The sequence below is a fragment of the Rhodnius prolixus genome, unplaced genomic scaffold, assembly GCF_049639745.1.
Source record: "Rhodnius prolixus isolate KJV_2025 unplaced genomic scaffold, Rpr scaffold_12, whole genome shotgun sequence".
Classification (NCBI taxonomy): domain Eukaryota; kingdom Metazoa; phylum Arthropoda; class Insecta; order Hemiptera; family Reduviidae; genus Rhodnius; species Rhodnius prolixus.
In genome coordinates, this window is record NW_027411635.1 from 15,469,067 (window position 1) to 15,485,274 (window position 16,208).

The 16,208-nt window shown below is 30.2% G+C and overlaps 1 protein-coding gene across 3 annotated transcripts in view; it reads right to left on the reverse strand.

Annotated features, from left to right (window-relative positions):
• Positions 1–16,208, reverse strand: part of NfI (Nuclear factor I) — a 218,254-nt gene that overhangs the window by 187,645 nt on the left and 14,401 nt on the right. The window contains exon 1 of one of the 3 annotated variants that reach the window (XM_074143668.1): positions 12,136–12,335. The exons of 1 other annotated variant lie outside the window; for it this stretch is intronic. In XM_074143668.1, coding sequence (XP_073999769.1) covers positions 12,136–12,198 — 63 coding nt within the window. In that variant the 5' untranslated portion in view covers positions 12,199–12,335. Of the gene's footprint in view, positions 1–12,135; positions 12,336–16,208 lie in introns of those variants that run through there. One more of the 3 variants, XM_074143667.1, reaches the window with a different exon arrangement.

Genomic DNA, 16,208 nt, shown 5'->3' on the forward strand with positions numbered 1-16,208 from the left:
ACGTGTGCCTCTTTCGGCCAACAATATTGCAAATAAAGGTCATGCCCAGTATAACATGCCTTATTTTCTGAGAGGTCAGCACTTTAAAAATTTTAAGCATTGAGCACTCAGGACGCTAGAAGTTTCTTGCCTCAAAACTATATCGATATTACGATCACTGAATTGTACTACATCAAAACAACGTGGGTTGAAAATAGTAGAAATTTAATGTTAAGATTTTTGAAGACTGATTTCTATGTAAACGTTCTTACGATTGCTTTAAAAGCCAAACTGGTCTTGTTGCACACAACTATTGCAACTACCTTAGTTAAGTTTACTTTTTAAATCGTATTTACTTAAGGTCAAAATTAATTTTAATACTAAATTATTATAATGCATTTCACTTGGAAAAGCGATGACAGAGTTACCATATATAAAAAAAAACTAGACCAATACGATGACCTAAGTTATTTCTATTGAATGTCAACTACTTTTTGTGTGACCTTGAAGTGTCCTTTATATTCTTTATTTTATTTTTATTTTTTTTTTTTGTATTTATTTATTTTCATTTGCCCCACTATATTGTGAATTCCTTTTCATTTAATCTGCATACAGACCGCTGTTAAAGACTTGGGACTGGTCTTGGTAACTAGTCTGACGACAAAAATCAGGCGTCACTCTGTTATTAATAAATTTAGAAAAAGAGAGAAAAAAAGAAGAGATATGTGTATTTCGAGATTATCATATTGATTTTTAGTGAATCACATGTCTGTCAAAAAAAAAGTCAATCTGAGTTTAACACTCTCACGAATTCTGAACTCCGCTTTTATAGTTGGATTTTTCATTAAACTGAGAATTGTTATTGCCATTTAATTGCTTAGAATAAAACACGAATTGTAACATCAAATCTAATCTAAACTCTTTATGAATTTTTGTTTTTCGAAAAGTCCCCCAAAAAAAAAACCAATGATGAAAAACCAATCGAAAGAAAACAAAAATGCAGAAAATTAAAACTAATCTGCTCATTCGGGATTTCCGAAATAAATGGAATTGTCACTTCCTTAATCTAGATTAGTGTTCTTGTTATAATCTAGGTCAGTGGGTTTTCGGCAAATGTTTGTATTAGGCAGAATAGAAGGCTGCTTTTTGGAGCGATCTCTTGAGCAGCTTCTCTATTTTTGCTATCAGATCATAGGTTCAGAACACATGCTCTTAGGTGCCTCCACTGTAGTAAATTGAGTTAGATTACTATAATCTATTGAAAAGATATTTAAGAAAAGATCCTTCATTAACAGATCCATTCTGTTATCAATTAACACTGCATTGCCAATGCTCGAACTTAGTTATTGCCAATGTGGAGTCATATTGACTCCATAATTTATTTTTATCTTTTTTTTTATATTGATTTCAATTTTAATAATAAAATTTGCATTAAAGGATGAGAAAGAATAGGAATTAAGAACGAAAAACCAAAATTTTGTCCACAAATCTGCTTCAACATTTCACGCAGAAGGAATTAACTTCAACTTAGGAACGCAGTAATTTCAGTATTTTCTAGAACCCTGATTGGCTGCCTTCTGATCAGGGACTTTTTCATTTTTTTAAATTAGATTCACTATTTTCTCAATTACTGGCGCGCTGTTGACACGGATCGGAAATTACCCAATTAACTAAAAGTTTTAGCTGCAATTCGGACAGAAAATCAATTCTAGAAAGAGGCTTTCATTTTGTGCCTTGATACTTTCTATGAAAATTTATCAAATAAGCATTTAGGCAATAATCTGGAGTCAAGTTAAAAACAGAAAATCTACTTATATTGCCAATCAGAAGTTGAAATGACTCTTATGATTAAAGTTTTACAAAACTTTCTTTCCTACTTACACAGGGTGTTCATTTTAAGACGGCTTAAATGCATTTCATGCTTAAACGGTTGATCGGAGCAAAAAAATGGTAGAGGAAAAAATTTGTTGCTCGTCACCTCTAGTTTCAGAATATGTGACTTGATTTTAGATTCCTGCCCGCATACGCGGCTGACGCGCGACCAAAAGTAAGGGATAGCAGTTGACCCCCATTTTCATATACACAGTTTTAAAGAACATAAAAAGTTATGAAAGAAACCGGAAACCGCTATTCGATATCTTCAAAATTAAAGGTGCTAGGCCGTTTCAAAATCTGATATTTATTAATCATATTTAAATTTTTTAACTTGTTATCAAGGAGAAAGAAGAGCACGCGATAGGTCATTTTTATGTATTCTTTCATCCTCTTTCTACTGAAAATATTGCCAAGGCAGTAAAGCTAGTATTTTTCTTAATATCAGGGAAATAAGTAGTTTTCCGAGTGATTTTCTAAGCAATAATCAAATGTTAAGAGCTTTAGATGTTCTCAAACATAGACAAAAGGGCTAAAAAATAATTTTACTTCTGTTACAAACAAGAAGGTTTAATATTTTTTTGGTAATTTTGGGAGAGTTGCGTTTAATTACCAAAAAAATTGGAAACCTCCTGTCACAGATTTAAATGTTAAATATTTTACATTTAAAGGTACAAACTTATTCCTTAATTCATCAAATAATGCACTTTACGCAGCTTGTGCAGCATGTACTGTGTCTTCAAAGGTGCGTCCACCAGCTGGCAAGCACATCTCCAGAGAATGGAGCATGGCTCTCTGTATCTGATCTGGTAGATACAGAGAGCAGTTGATAACCTCCTGGCTAACCTGGTTTGCGAGCCAAACATATATACGTATATTTTTTTAATTTCAGTAACCGCGCGTCAGTATCTCAGGTTATTAGCGCCCGGAGCTTTTTTTTCAGTGCACTACTGGCCTCCATACAGTGTCCTGTCGGTACACTGTTCATCATCAGATAGCAATCTGTTAGAAGCTCCTAGCAAGTAAAAAAAAAAGGCCAGCAGTTGAATTCAAACCTGAGTAAGAACGCAGTTCTCTAATCACTGAAATCCCCTTACCTCATCATAATTACAAAACCAAAATCTTGACTACTACTACTAAGTCCCCCAAAATTTTTTTGTAACAACGCCTCATGCAGAAAAAAAACTAAAATCTGAGAATTTAGTTGAACAATTTCTTCGGAAAAGTCCGTTGAGCCAGCAGTTTTTTGAGGTGTGCAAGCGTTTGTGCTCACCACTGAGACCCTGTTGGTAACTTGCCAGGCTATCGATTGCTGCTAACTCTGTTAAATTCAACTTCTACCCATCCAATCAGCATCTATAGATTTTCTTTTCTATATAACCCAAATATATATAACCCAAATATAACCCAAATATTGTATTATCTCATAATAATAAATCCAATATGATATATGCACTCACAAGACCGTTTTTTTTTTTTTACTGCAATTCTCAAAGTTCAAATTTAAAAATATTAGAAGCATGAAGTTGAAGAAATGTTCTAATAAAAGAAATAGAAACTTCCATAATATTTATGGTTACAATCATGGCATACATCATTAAATATTCCATAAGATTTTTCTTACTCATCTGTTCGTGCCAAAACCCATATTTCTGAGCTATAGGCAACTGTACAGGCCTCAATAGTGTCTTATAATGCTTTATTTTCACTGCTCTTAACACATTTTTACTTGTAAGCACCGTTTGAAAAGCCAACAAGCATTTCCATCAGCTATTCGTCTACAAATAGAAAGTCCATAGGATAGAGGAAGGCTTCAGTATCTGGACTAACCTAGAAATATTTGTGGGGAATCTAATAAAAGCTGGTAGGCTGCTATTGATTGGGACACATTCACCAGATTGATGGTATAAGGGGCCCAAAGGTAAGCTTTAATTTTGCACTTGCGAATCTACTTAACAAATATACGATCACGTTTCAGCAGAAACTTAATCTTTTGAAGTCTTTTTTTTTTTCTTTATAAGAATTTCCTACAAATTTGGTTCTTTGCAATTTTTCATACAATGAACCGTTCTTGAGATACAGCGCGAGGCACTTAGCCGTGTGTATAGTAACGTTAGGTCAAATTCAGTACACAGTACGTTTTATACAGTTTCAAAAACATAATTATTAAGAAACCTTAGTTACTAACTAATAATGGATCTATACAAATAAAAATGTAAATATTCGTTTGTTCAAAATCTTAAATCTCCGAAAGTTCTTCCACCGATTGCTTTGAAATTTCGACACAACGTTGCATTCGAATAAGGGCGTGTTTTTATATACCTATTATATAGATGTCACACCTGTGACAGGTAAGAACATGTTTAAAACAAAAAAACAGCGCCTCAGTTGGACGTAAAAACATCACACGCTGTATTAAATATTTTACGATTCCATCTCGATGTTTCCGATTTGCATTGTTACATTAAATGTTCATAGATTTCAATTTGCAACAAATAGCCTTGAATCTACCGGGCTACAATGTTTACTGTTTTCTTCAGCGCTTGCTGAAAACACTGCAGTATTCGGAAGTGCCTAGGTATTACACATGGAATGCGAGTAGAAAATCTTTTGAACGGCGCAAACGAGGGGAGCGAGTCGACGGACAACCTGGCATATTTAAAGAAACTACGATAGGCAGACTGTACACGGTGCATTCCAATCAAGATGAATGCTTCTTTCTTAAATAAGCCCGGTCCAACGTCTTCCAGCAATTGAGAATTCGGAGAAGCGTGTATTATAATAAAATAATACAATGTTAAAATCAGGCACTAGGTCAATGTATACACAATAGGCCGGCTAGTCTCGCAAGTAGTTCAGAAAAAACGGAAAAATACAAAATCTTCATTAGTTTTGCTGGAATTTCCTTAATTTCGGTTTCGAACATTGTACTTTAATGCCAAGCGTATTTTGTACACATTAGGTCGGCTATTTTTTGATCCGGTAGTTCAGTAAACAGGGAAAAATAGAGAATCTTCATCAGTTTTGCTGGAATTTCCTTAATTTCGGTTTCGAACATTGTACTTTAATGCCAAGCGTATTTTGTACACATTAGGTCGGCTATTTTTTGATCCGGTAGTTCAGTAAACAGGGAAAAATAGAGAATCTTCATCAGTTTTGCTGGAATTTCCTTAATTTCGGTTTCGAACATTGTACTTTAATGCCAAGCGTATTTTGTACACATTAGGTCGGCTATTTTTTGATCCGGTAGTTCAGTAAACAGGGAAAAATAGAGAATCTTCATTAGTTTTCCCTAATTTCTGCTTCGAACATTGTATTTTTAGGACGAGCGTATATTATACACATTGGGTCGGCTATTTTTTGATCCGGTAGTTCAGTAAACAGGGAAAAATAGAGAATCTTCATTAGTTTTCCCTAATTTCTGCTTCGAACATTGTATTTTTAGGACGAGCGTATATTATACACATTGGGTCGGCTATTTTTTGATCCGGTAGTTCAGAAAACAGGGAAAAATAGAGAATCTTCATTAGTTTTCCCTAATTTCTGCTTCGAACATTGTATTTTTAGGACGAGCGTATATTATACACATTGGGTCGGCTATTTTTTGATCCGGTAGTTCAGTAAACAGGGAAAAATAGAGAATCTTCATTAGTTTTGCTGGAATTTCCTTAATTTCTGTTTCGAACATTGTACTTTAATGCCAAGCGTATTTTGTACACATTAGGTCGGCTATTTTTTGATCCGGTAGTTCAGTAAACAGGGAAAAATAGAGAATCTTCATTAGTTTTCCCTAATTTCTGCTTCGAACATTGTATTTTTAGGACGAGCGTATATTATACACATTGGGTCGGCTATTTTTTGATCCGGTAGTTCAGAAAACAGGGAAAAATAGAGAAACTTCATTATTTTGCTGGAATTTCCATGATTTCTGTTTCGAACATTGTATTTGAATGCCAAGCGTATATTTTACACATTACGTCGGCTATTTTTGAATCCAGTAGTTCAGAAAATAGGGAAAAATTCAAAATATTCATTAGTTTTGCTGGAATTTCCGTAATTTCTGTTTCTAACATTGTACTTTAATGTCAAGCTTATATTATACACATTAGGTCGACTGGTTTTAGAAGTAGAGATTTAAAAATAAGGGAAAAATATACAATTATTATCAATTCTGATAGAATTTGCTCAATTTCTGTTTCGAACATTGTATTTTTATGAAAAGCGTATATTATTCACATTCGGCCGGCTGGTTTTGGATCCAGTTTTTCAGAAAACAGAGAAAAATAGAAAATCATCAATAGTTTTGCTGAAATTTCTATAATTTCGGTTTCGAACATTGTACTTTAATGCCAACCGTATATTATACACATCAGGTCAGCTACTTTTAGATATAGTAGTTCAGAAAATAGGGAAAAATATAAAATCTTCATCAGTTTTTCTGGAATTTCCTCAATTTCGGTTTCTAACATTGTATTTTTAGGACGAGCGTATATTATACACATTAGGTCGGCTGGTTTTGTTTATTGAGATTCAGAAAAAATGGAAAAATATACTTCCAAATCCAATTCGTGCATTGCTTGCAATCATATTGACCACCTGCTCTCCTTCATCTCCAACAGAGTTATGGGAGAAATATAAATCGCACATGGCTGAAGATATTTTCCTTCGAATAAGCAAGGAAAATTCAAATATGAGCATGGATTTCACAGCTGAAATTTACAACAAAACGTTGATAATGATTGGAAATTTGTGCTCAGAAATCGCGAACAAAGTTCTCAATCAATCGGGGAATACCATCACCGAATCTATCTGCTGCTGCTTCGTTCGATGTAGAATTGGGACGTGAAACAAATTACAACACGGGTGATCTTTTGTCGTATGTGTAATCAAATATATACAAGTTAACGCTTGAGCAAAAAGGCATTTGCGATCAAATAATGCAAACTGTCGACTGGAAGCAATATGATCACAAAATGACATACTAGCCTTAGCCCTTGCGTCAAGAGCTAGTTTTTAATTTAATTTTACTAAATATTAATAAACGGATATTTTATTTATGAATAATATCTATCTACAAATATTACTTATTATTTAGTTAATAACTAAAGTTTTTTAATAATTATAATATTTTTGTAACTTTATAATACGTACTATGTACTGAATTACACAGTTGACCTAACGTTACTATACATACGGCTAAGCACCTCCCACTCTTCGAGCTCTATCTCAAGAACGGTTGATTGTATGCAAAAATTGCATAGAACCAAATTTGTACAGAATTTTATGCTCTACAACTTTTGTTATAACTTTAAATGTCATTTAGGGCCAAGGAAACAAGATATTTACAAAAATAAAAAGGTTTTAGTGACCTTTGACCACTCATATTCGGATATACGAGGTTCTATGAGACTTTTGAGTCAACTTAAATGAATAGAGGCAATGAATAGAACAAGATCAAGAACCACTGGTTTAAAGTCTAGACAAGTTTCCGAACAGATTCATTTGAATATTATTGACTTAAAGCATGTTAGGTTAATAGGGTTCTAGGGAGATATGACATCAAAAGAATCATTTTATTATAGGAATATAATTACTTAAATTTGAAACTATCTTTTGAGTAAAATTTCAAGTACATAAACTATGATAAGAGAAAAAGAGTTCACGCTAAATCTTTTTTTTTTGAAATTTTTAAAACTCCGTAAAATTCCGCTTAAAGAATAATTTTATGGGTTTTAAAACATACTTAATAAATAATAATTCTCTATATGGTTTATTTTATGACTAAATTTCAGTGATTATAGGTTTTGGGAGGAGGGCGAATTTTGGGGAACCTAGGAAGAAGAAAAGCTACCCTACAAAATTAATTTTGTAATAGTGATGAAGCTAAATAAACATTCCGAATTTGAGGGTGGAAAAAATAAAAAAAATTTAATTAGAATTTTGGGAAAGTTTTTGAGAGTATCGCACAAGATTTTTTTTTTTGACAAAAAACAAAAAAAATAAAAATAAATAAAACTAATAAATAATTAGATGACATAAAGATAAAGTGCCACAAACCCGTCAATAAATGTGATGTATCGAGTTTTGTAGCGAGTAGACTTGCGATACAAGGCAGGTGGCATTCCATTGTAAAAGCATGTACATACGCCACTCTCTGATGCCAGAGATTTGAACAGGTGGTTTTCAAACTTATATTCCATAAAAATGAATATTTTTATTACAATTTTATACAGCGATGTAGCTTTTAATATGTATAATTTTTTTTATAAAAAAAAAACTAGCAAATTAATTAGGCTATTACAGTTTTAATATAAGTTATTTTTTAATCTTAAGAAAAAGTACACCTAACCCACGATTTGTGTGATTCTAGTTTTATAGCTATAATCTATTCAATTTAATATTATTTTTTTACCAAAAATACAAGCAAAATCCAAAAAAAAAAACATGTTCTTTACCTCTAAAATTAAACCTAAAACTTACTAGTAAATGAGAAAATGATTTGCACCACATTTTGAACGTTAAAGATTAACAAATAGGGCGACTAGTAAAGATTTTGAGTACTTATTTATCGGTAGCAGATATTGCAGAAGTATTAGATGAAGCGCTAGATTAGAATGTTTTAATTAACGTGGCCAAATGATTAAGTAAATAATTCTGATAACGATAAGATACAGAAATTGCTTCCGCAAAGAGCTGGACTTCAGAAAAAAAAAATGGATATAATAATTACTAAAGTTTGATAGCATGATATTTATACTATTTATTTATTTGACTATGTAAATAATACGTACTTACAAAAAAAGCTCGTCATAACCGAAAACACAATCTGATTTAATAATATTAGTTCAACAGACATTAAACAAAGTGTAATAAACAAAAATTGAAGCTTCAATTCTTATTTGAAATGTTCATCACTTCTTTTTGATTTCATTAAAACTGTTCTTTTTTTCCCTCATTTCAAAATCCAATTCTTTGTTAATTTGAAGCATTTCTCATACAACTGACGTATTGCTAAAGGAATTTTGTTTCTTCATCGATTTGGGTCTCTAGAAATTACTTATTTTAACTTCTAACAATTAAAAAAAAACACAAATATTTATAATTTTCAAGTGTTTTTAGTAAATTAAATATTGGGATTAATTTTTTTGTTAATTAGGATTTTGTACTATATTTCCCACAAAATCTTATTTCACGTGCTTTATACGTACCTTGTGTAAAAAAGAAATCCATTATTTGAAGAATTGAGAAATATTTTAAGTTATTAATTGGCATTTTAGTTATTTTACGTTGAAATAAATGAGTTGATATGGTTTGAACGATTTTTCTTATAAAATAGCTTTTGATTAACATCAAACATGATTTTGATTTACAAAGTAGTTTACAGTGCCGATATTCTGTGTAAATCGGGTGATTGGTGTACCTAAATTTTGAATATTTTTCGATTTTTGAGTCTATGAGGGAAGAAAAATCAACGCACATTAGATTCACCCTCTGCAAACGGATATGGTTCCGATTTATGAAACAATAAATTCTCTTTCTACGGCAGATCAGGTGAGATATCTTGAAAGGAAGCTCATCTGGATCCCTTAACCTCGACTTAAACGCCAAGAGCTGATGGAACGGTATACAAAACTCTCTCTAGTCCAGTAGACATCAGAGTTCGGCAAAAATTATTTATTCATCTCAATTACCGAAATAACGAATAATTATTATTCCTCCAGATTACAAAGAAATATCTGTTTCAAATAAGTTATAATTAATAAGTAATAATTAATTTCAAACAATGACAAACTATTTTAGACAAACGTTTGAATCTGTCTCTCTCAAATCAAAGATTAGAACATAACATATCGCTGTAACCGAACAGGAGGCTTACGGACTGGAATTTTTGAAACTGTGCAACCTTAAATGCTTCCTTTTTGGGGGGTGAAGGATAAATGAAACTGTCCATAGCTACCTGGAAAATACTCTACACTTAAGAGTTTCGCGTCCTCAACGATATGTACCACAAATGGTCGACAATCTATCTTAAATCTTTTTTTTTAAAACCCCCTTTTTTTTCTAGCTAAATTCTTTAGCTGATTCTCCCCGGCATACTGAAGCAGATTCAGTTACTATCTATTAAATAGAGATAATTACTAGTTACAAACAAAACTATAAATTGAATAAATATTATTAATTTTTTACTAAACGTGGCATAACTTCTCAACGCTGTATTTAATAGTATTGTGTACAATAGTGTTCAGTCAATGTAGATATCACTAGAACTAGGAAAATCTTCTTTTTCAAAAATGAAAAGTTAATTCTACATAAAATAAAGTGAGTATCTTCTTTAAAGCGCCTATATAAAGAACCTTACACCCCAAAAATGCCCGTTTTTTTTTATGGTTCTGATACTTGTGTAGTATTAGATGAAAAAAAAGTTAAATACACCGGAAGTGGGATTTTAAAGAGATGCTGTGTTTCTTCTAAGCTACTGCCAAAGGAAATCACTTGAAAAATGGACAAACAAAAACGAGTGTTAGAGCCTATCATTTTGATTTGAAAATTTTTTTGTCAGAGAATATAGTCCAGTTTTTGGGAGAGCTATGTCATGGTAATTTCTTAAAAGTAATATTTTATTATTTGAATTAATATTGTTAATATTGAAGTTAACCATAAAAGTTTTGTTTGATCCTACATATATTTTTTGTGAGATATTTTTGTTAAAAAAAACGCAAATAATTAGAATGTAAACCATAGAATACTTTAAAATTTACAATATCATTAGACTTTTGAAAATAATTTTTAACAATATGAAGCTATTTGTTTCTGCGGTAACTGTCATTAGCGATAAGTTTTCTTTTTGAATTATGTTCGCGCAGGTTTATGATAAAATTTGTTAGTACAAAATTAACCGTTTTATAGTTAGGTCGCCATGACTGACTAAATCGGCAAAAAAAAAGGTAGGAAATTAAAATTTGGTATTTTTAGCAAAGTGTTAAAATTGAAAATCTTACAACAAGGCTATGATTAAATTTTATAAATTAGAAGTAATACTTTACTGAATTGATGTATTCTTTTTTTGGAAAAATTCTTAAAGACGTCTTCAACGACTTTTTTTTATTAAACTAGTTATAAAACCGCTATCACATATGCATTTCTGGACATGTACGGTACCGCTTTGTGAACAGTAAAACCTAAACTAAGTTTATTTATATTAAATAAATATAACCAAGAATTTATTATAATCAATCTAGCAATTTTTGTTCATGTTTGGAATACTCGTTTTTTTGTGTATACAGTTTTTTGAATTTCTTTTTTAGTTATTATTAAAAGAAAACGTCTTTAAAACTTCTGAATATACGATAAAGTGGTTTTTACTTTGTCTTTTAGTAGTAAATATCGTCTAACCCCAAGAAAATTTAGAAAAAAATAATTTAGATCAAAAATATATAATTTTTGGTAAATCATATAACCATTAACTTGCCACTTTATTGATTCAATTATCCCAAAAATGGGTCCAAAAATTTTTTTCTGAACAAAAAAGGGGTTGTTTTAGGAGTAGTATAATGACAGTAATTTGTACCACTTGTATAAAATTAATAGGGATTCAAATTTTGTAAGATATTTAATTTGAAGCAAATCAGGTGACCAGAATAACTAGTTTATTTAATTTTTTGGTTGTTGTTCTTTTTCTCAATTTTAGTTTCAATGGTTTCAAAAACGATTTCCTGTAAAATTCGTGATCACGCTACGTTAATTCTAGTCTGCTACTTTTTACTGGAATCATAAGTTAATTGATTTAAGCAAGATTCTTAATAGGAGATATAAAGTTAAACCCCTTTTTCTAAAGAAGTACTTTGATATTATTGTACTGTTCTAACAATACTAAATTCATGTTGAGTACGCAATTTGTACAGAAAATTCAGCGCATTATTGCAGGATGAATTGGACATTGTTTTCAGTCAAAGGATTTCATTAATACTAGGACATAATATAATTTTAGTATTGAACGGAGAGCTCACTTTACAGTGTTATATTATTACCAGTGAACATTACAGTGAAACTATTTTCTCAAAATAAGGCTTAAGTTTTCAAAATTAGGGCAAATGGTGGTAAGAAAAAAATTTATTGTAAACAAAAACTAATGCTCGGCTTTAGTAAACCACTGTAGGTCATTACAATGCGGGAAAATGGTCGGATCTCTTCAAAATAAATGAATAAAATGAAATCACACATTCACAAAAAATAAAATAAAATAAATAAAGTTAAAACTTGTAAGTTTTATTTTTATTTTTTTACCTTGTGCGGATAAATGTGAGATGACCAGTTGTGAAAGTTGGTGCACGCAACATCCCGATACATCACACTAAAAGCGCGACAATTGAACAGTATTTTAAAGAATTTTAACAGTTAATTTTTATTTTCATTTAAAAAATAAAAAACAAAGTATTTAAATAACATAAAAATAATTAATTTAAGTAAATTAAACGGTTAGGCCTGCCTAGCCGTTTATTGTTCAAAAAAATTACTTAACTATTCCAGTTTTTCTGTAATTTCAAATTAAAAAATAAAAATAAATTCATTAATTAAAATTAAAAAAAAAAAAAAAAAAAACACTTTTAAATTCACATCCGAATTTTTATATTTTCCAATTTTTCTTAAAAAAAAAAAACTAAAAAAAACAAAAAAAAAATCAAAAAACAGTTGCGTAACAAAAAAATTGAAACAAATATCCTATACAGTTTGTTGTAGAACCGAGAAAGTATAGAATAACACTGAACTGGTTTATATAAATAATAAAAATAAGTTTTAAGATACTGAGACAGACAGACACAGAAATAAAAAATAAACTAATTCTAAAAAAGAATAAAAAAAAAAAAAGAGAATATAGTATAAAACAAAATCAATCAATTTAAGCCACGCCCTTATTAAAAATAAAACAAAAAATAAGAACCAATAGAAAATGGTTGTTTAGAAAATAACACATCCTCGGCTCCTCCCCCTAATCACAAACTAACTATTAAATACTTTGTTTTTCTCTCCACATCCCCACTCAAACCAAAAAAAAAGTTATAATATATGAACAAATACAAATTAAAATACGATTTGGGGTAAATAATAATAATTTAAAAAAAAATAAAATAAAATAAAAAAGGAACACCTGTTCGATATTTGAGGTATCGATTTAAATAATTCCCTCCTACAATTTCTGGTTGGTTATTAATTGTTACTTAACAATAAGTCTGTCTGTTTGCAAAATATATTTTTTATAAATCTGTTATGTGGGTGTTAGTGTGAATGTTTAGCACAACTTAATTAGGAAAAATCTTAGAAAATTCAAATTTGAAATTGGATTTAGGCCACTTATAAATGTATCCGGCCATAAATATCGAAAGAATAAGTCTTTTTACAGGTATTTCAATCATTTTATTCAAAAAGACTATAACGACTTAGTTAAACTTTGGTAAATATTCTCATTACACACGTGTAATTCTATCACATTTCTGCGGCTTTATTTATTTTTTTAAAATAAAGTTCCAGAAGGAGGAATATGGCAGAGTTTTCTCTAAAGTACCAATTCGGAACATTGTACGGTTCTATTTACATATAATATGAATAAAATTTCTTAAAAAACGAGTCAGACTTTTTTGATGAGACACAGTACAACGACCCTATATAGAATCAAATCTAATATAAAGTATCACTTTATTTTATAAATCAATATTAAACTTCGTTTATAATAAAAGTGATAGGCCTGCTTGTATGGTTATTTAATATGGTGGATTGCCAAGTTTATTTTCTTTTTAGAAAAACAATTGCTATTACCATCTTATAATTGCAAACAAAAATAACTCAAATTACAGGAAAATATTAGTCTGTAACCTGGCACTTCTGATCTACAAATGCTTATCATATTTAAAATTTGTATACTTTTAAAATCATTCAAATATAATGGAAATATGCACAAAATTTAGGAAATTGTTCAAATCTTTAAGCGAGATATTCGCAACTTAAAACAAAAAAGGTAAACTAGTCTTAGAGGCATTTTCGGTTTGCAAATTTTGGAACCAAATTTTATTATTAGGAGAACATTCAGTATGGAGTTTGGTCATTTAGACAGGGCCACAAAAGGAATAGTGTCCTTTTTTTCTTTTAGATGATTCCTGATCCTGCCTTAAGTCACCAGAAGGACGAGATAGAAAAGGAGAGAGATTTACCTCTTAAAACTTTTTCTAAAGATTCTCTTTCTAAGCCGGCAATAGTAATATCTCAAATAATTAGGGTGTTCCGTTTTTTATTTTATTCCCTCCAAAATTTAAACAAAATCCCTCCACCAAAAAATGCAAATTTAATTTTTGAAACAAACTAAAAAAAAAACAAAACACAAAATGAAAAAGTCCATACTATACCTGATATTTTGAGTTTTTGAAATGAAATAAAGAAGCACAAATAAATATTATTATTATTATTTTTCTTTCACTGATCACTCACATTGAAACACTATAAAAAAAATCAAAAGAAAAAGATGCACTCAAAACTGTTCAATTTCAAAAATCCAAACAAAACAAAATTTTAGGGAATTAGGTGGTAAAATCAGCTCAGAAAATAGTAAATACTTAAATTTTAAAAAAGGCTTTTGAAGAATTCAAAAAAATCTATTGAGTAAAAAAGTTTCTCAAAATTTATGTTCTGAGTAAAATAAGATGGTAAACAAAAAAAAAAAAATAATCCAATCTGCTCATTTTGGGGTACTTAAGAGAAATATCGGCAATCGTTTTCTAAAATTTTTAGATTTTTTTTATTCCACACAATAAGACATTTTTAGAAGTCTTTTCATTACTGGTCCCAAAAAAATAACTGAAAAGATTTGATTTCTTTCCTGTAATGGTCTATTTTATTGTTAACCTACAATTTTAGGTACCATTTATTTGCTGCAAAAGCTTCGGATGACAATCACTAAATGGTACTAAACAATAGGACAGTGCAGAAGATTTTTTGATTAAAGATTTTTTTTTGGTCATTACATGTTTATAACTTCAAAGTTTTTGCGTAGCATAATCGTAGGAATGGCTGAAACTTGGTTTTTCTCATCTAGCATTAATCGCACTTCAAGCCGGTTCGATATTGTCAGCAGCAATAAACCCAAGCAATAAGGTTTTTCTTTGACGGTGATTTCATTCGTAGAAGCGAACATTTTTATTTTGTTTGCCATTTCTTACCAATTTTGGATAATTTCATCCATTTTGTAGAGACTAATTCGTCTTGTTTATTGTAGAGAAATTGATCTGCTACTCAATAAATCTACTACGACGTTTTTCACCGCACTTAAACTGTGACAGGGAACCCACTTTCTGTGTACATGTGTTTAGATGTTTGCATAAAAATTGTGTGTAGCAATCAAATTTTACTATAAAAGTACAACCTGATGATTTCATTTTATGAAGATAGTTGGAAATTCGAATTCGGGTAGAATGATAGAAAAATAAAAATGTTATGATGGATGCAATTGTCAAGCATTAAGGATCGCTTTTTCTGTTTTCTTTTAATTACATTATTTTCTAATTAGAGCATTTTCCTTTATAGGGAGGAGAAGTGAAGTTAAGCTTGCCTCTAAAGCATATTTTAAGTAAATTGTAGCATCCTACTACTATATAATATTATTGATAATAACAATCAACTTGACTTGGTTTTAAAAGCTAAAGATGTACGATTTCTATGGAAGCTAAGACGCTTTTTTTTATTGATTCAGAAAACCCTCAAAACAATGTTAATATTCTAGCAACTGATTGGTAAATGTACGTGAAGGTTTAGTTATTGTTCAATTTAGGATACGAAACTATGGGAGACAAATCATGTTGATTTGTTAACAAACAGAGCTTTTTTGATCAGTTTGCAAGAAAAAACATGATCATATTTATATATAGCTACCTTTATTTAAGAGAACAGTTCTCTAACTTTATTAATTTTCTAAAATAGGTCTTTTGTTCTGTATTTTGTAAAGTCGACTCGAAGTTTTACAAAAAAAAAAAAAATCGAATATTTTTTTGTTCTATATGTGGACGAATGAAAAAACCCCAGAGTTAAAGGTAAGCACATTAGAAGCATGTATTTCAGTCAAATGCAGCTTTCAAAAGAACTGCATAGAATTTTATGACTTTTTAAAGCGTGAATCGGCGCTTTTAAAAGAAAATAATTCTACTAAAAAGAATCAATATTAATGTTAAATGTGTATATATTTGTAATAATTGAGATTGTTTAAAGATTTAATGTGTTCATTGTTGTATTGCACTATTTTCGTAATCAATGTTAATAAACTTACGAATTTTATAAGGTATTTTTGTTTATTTTCTTCGATATTCCTTTATTTGCTC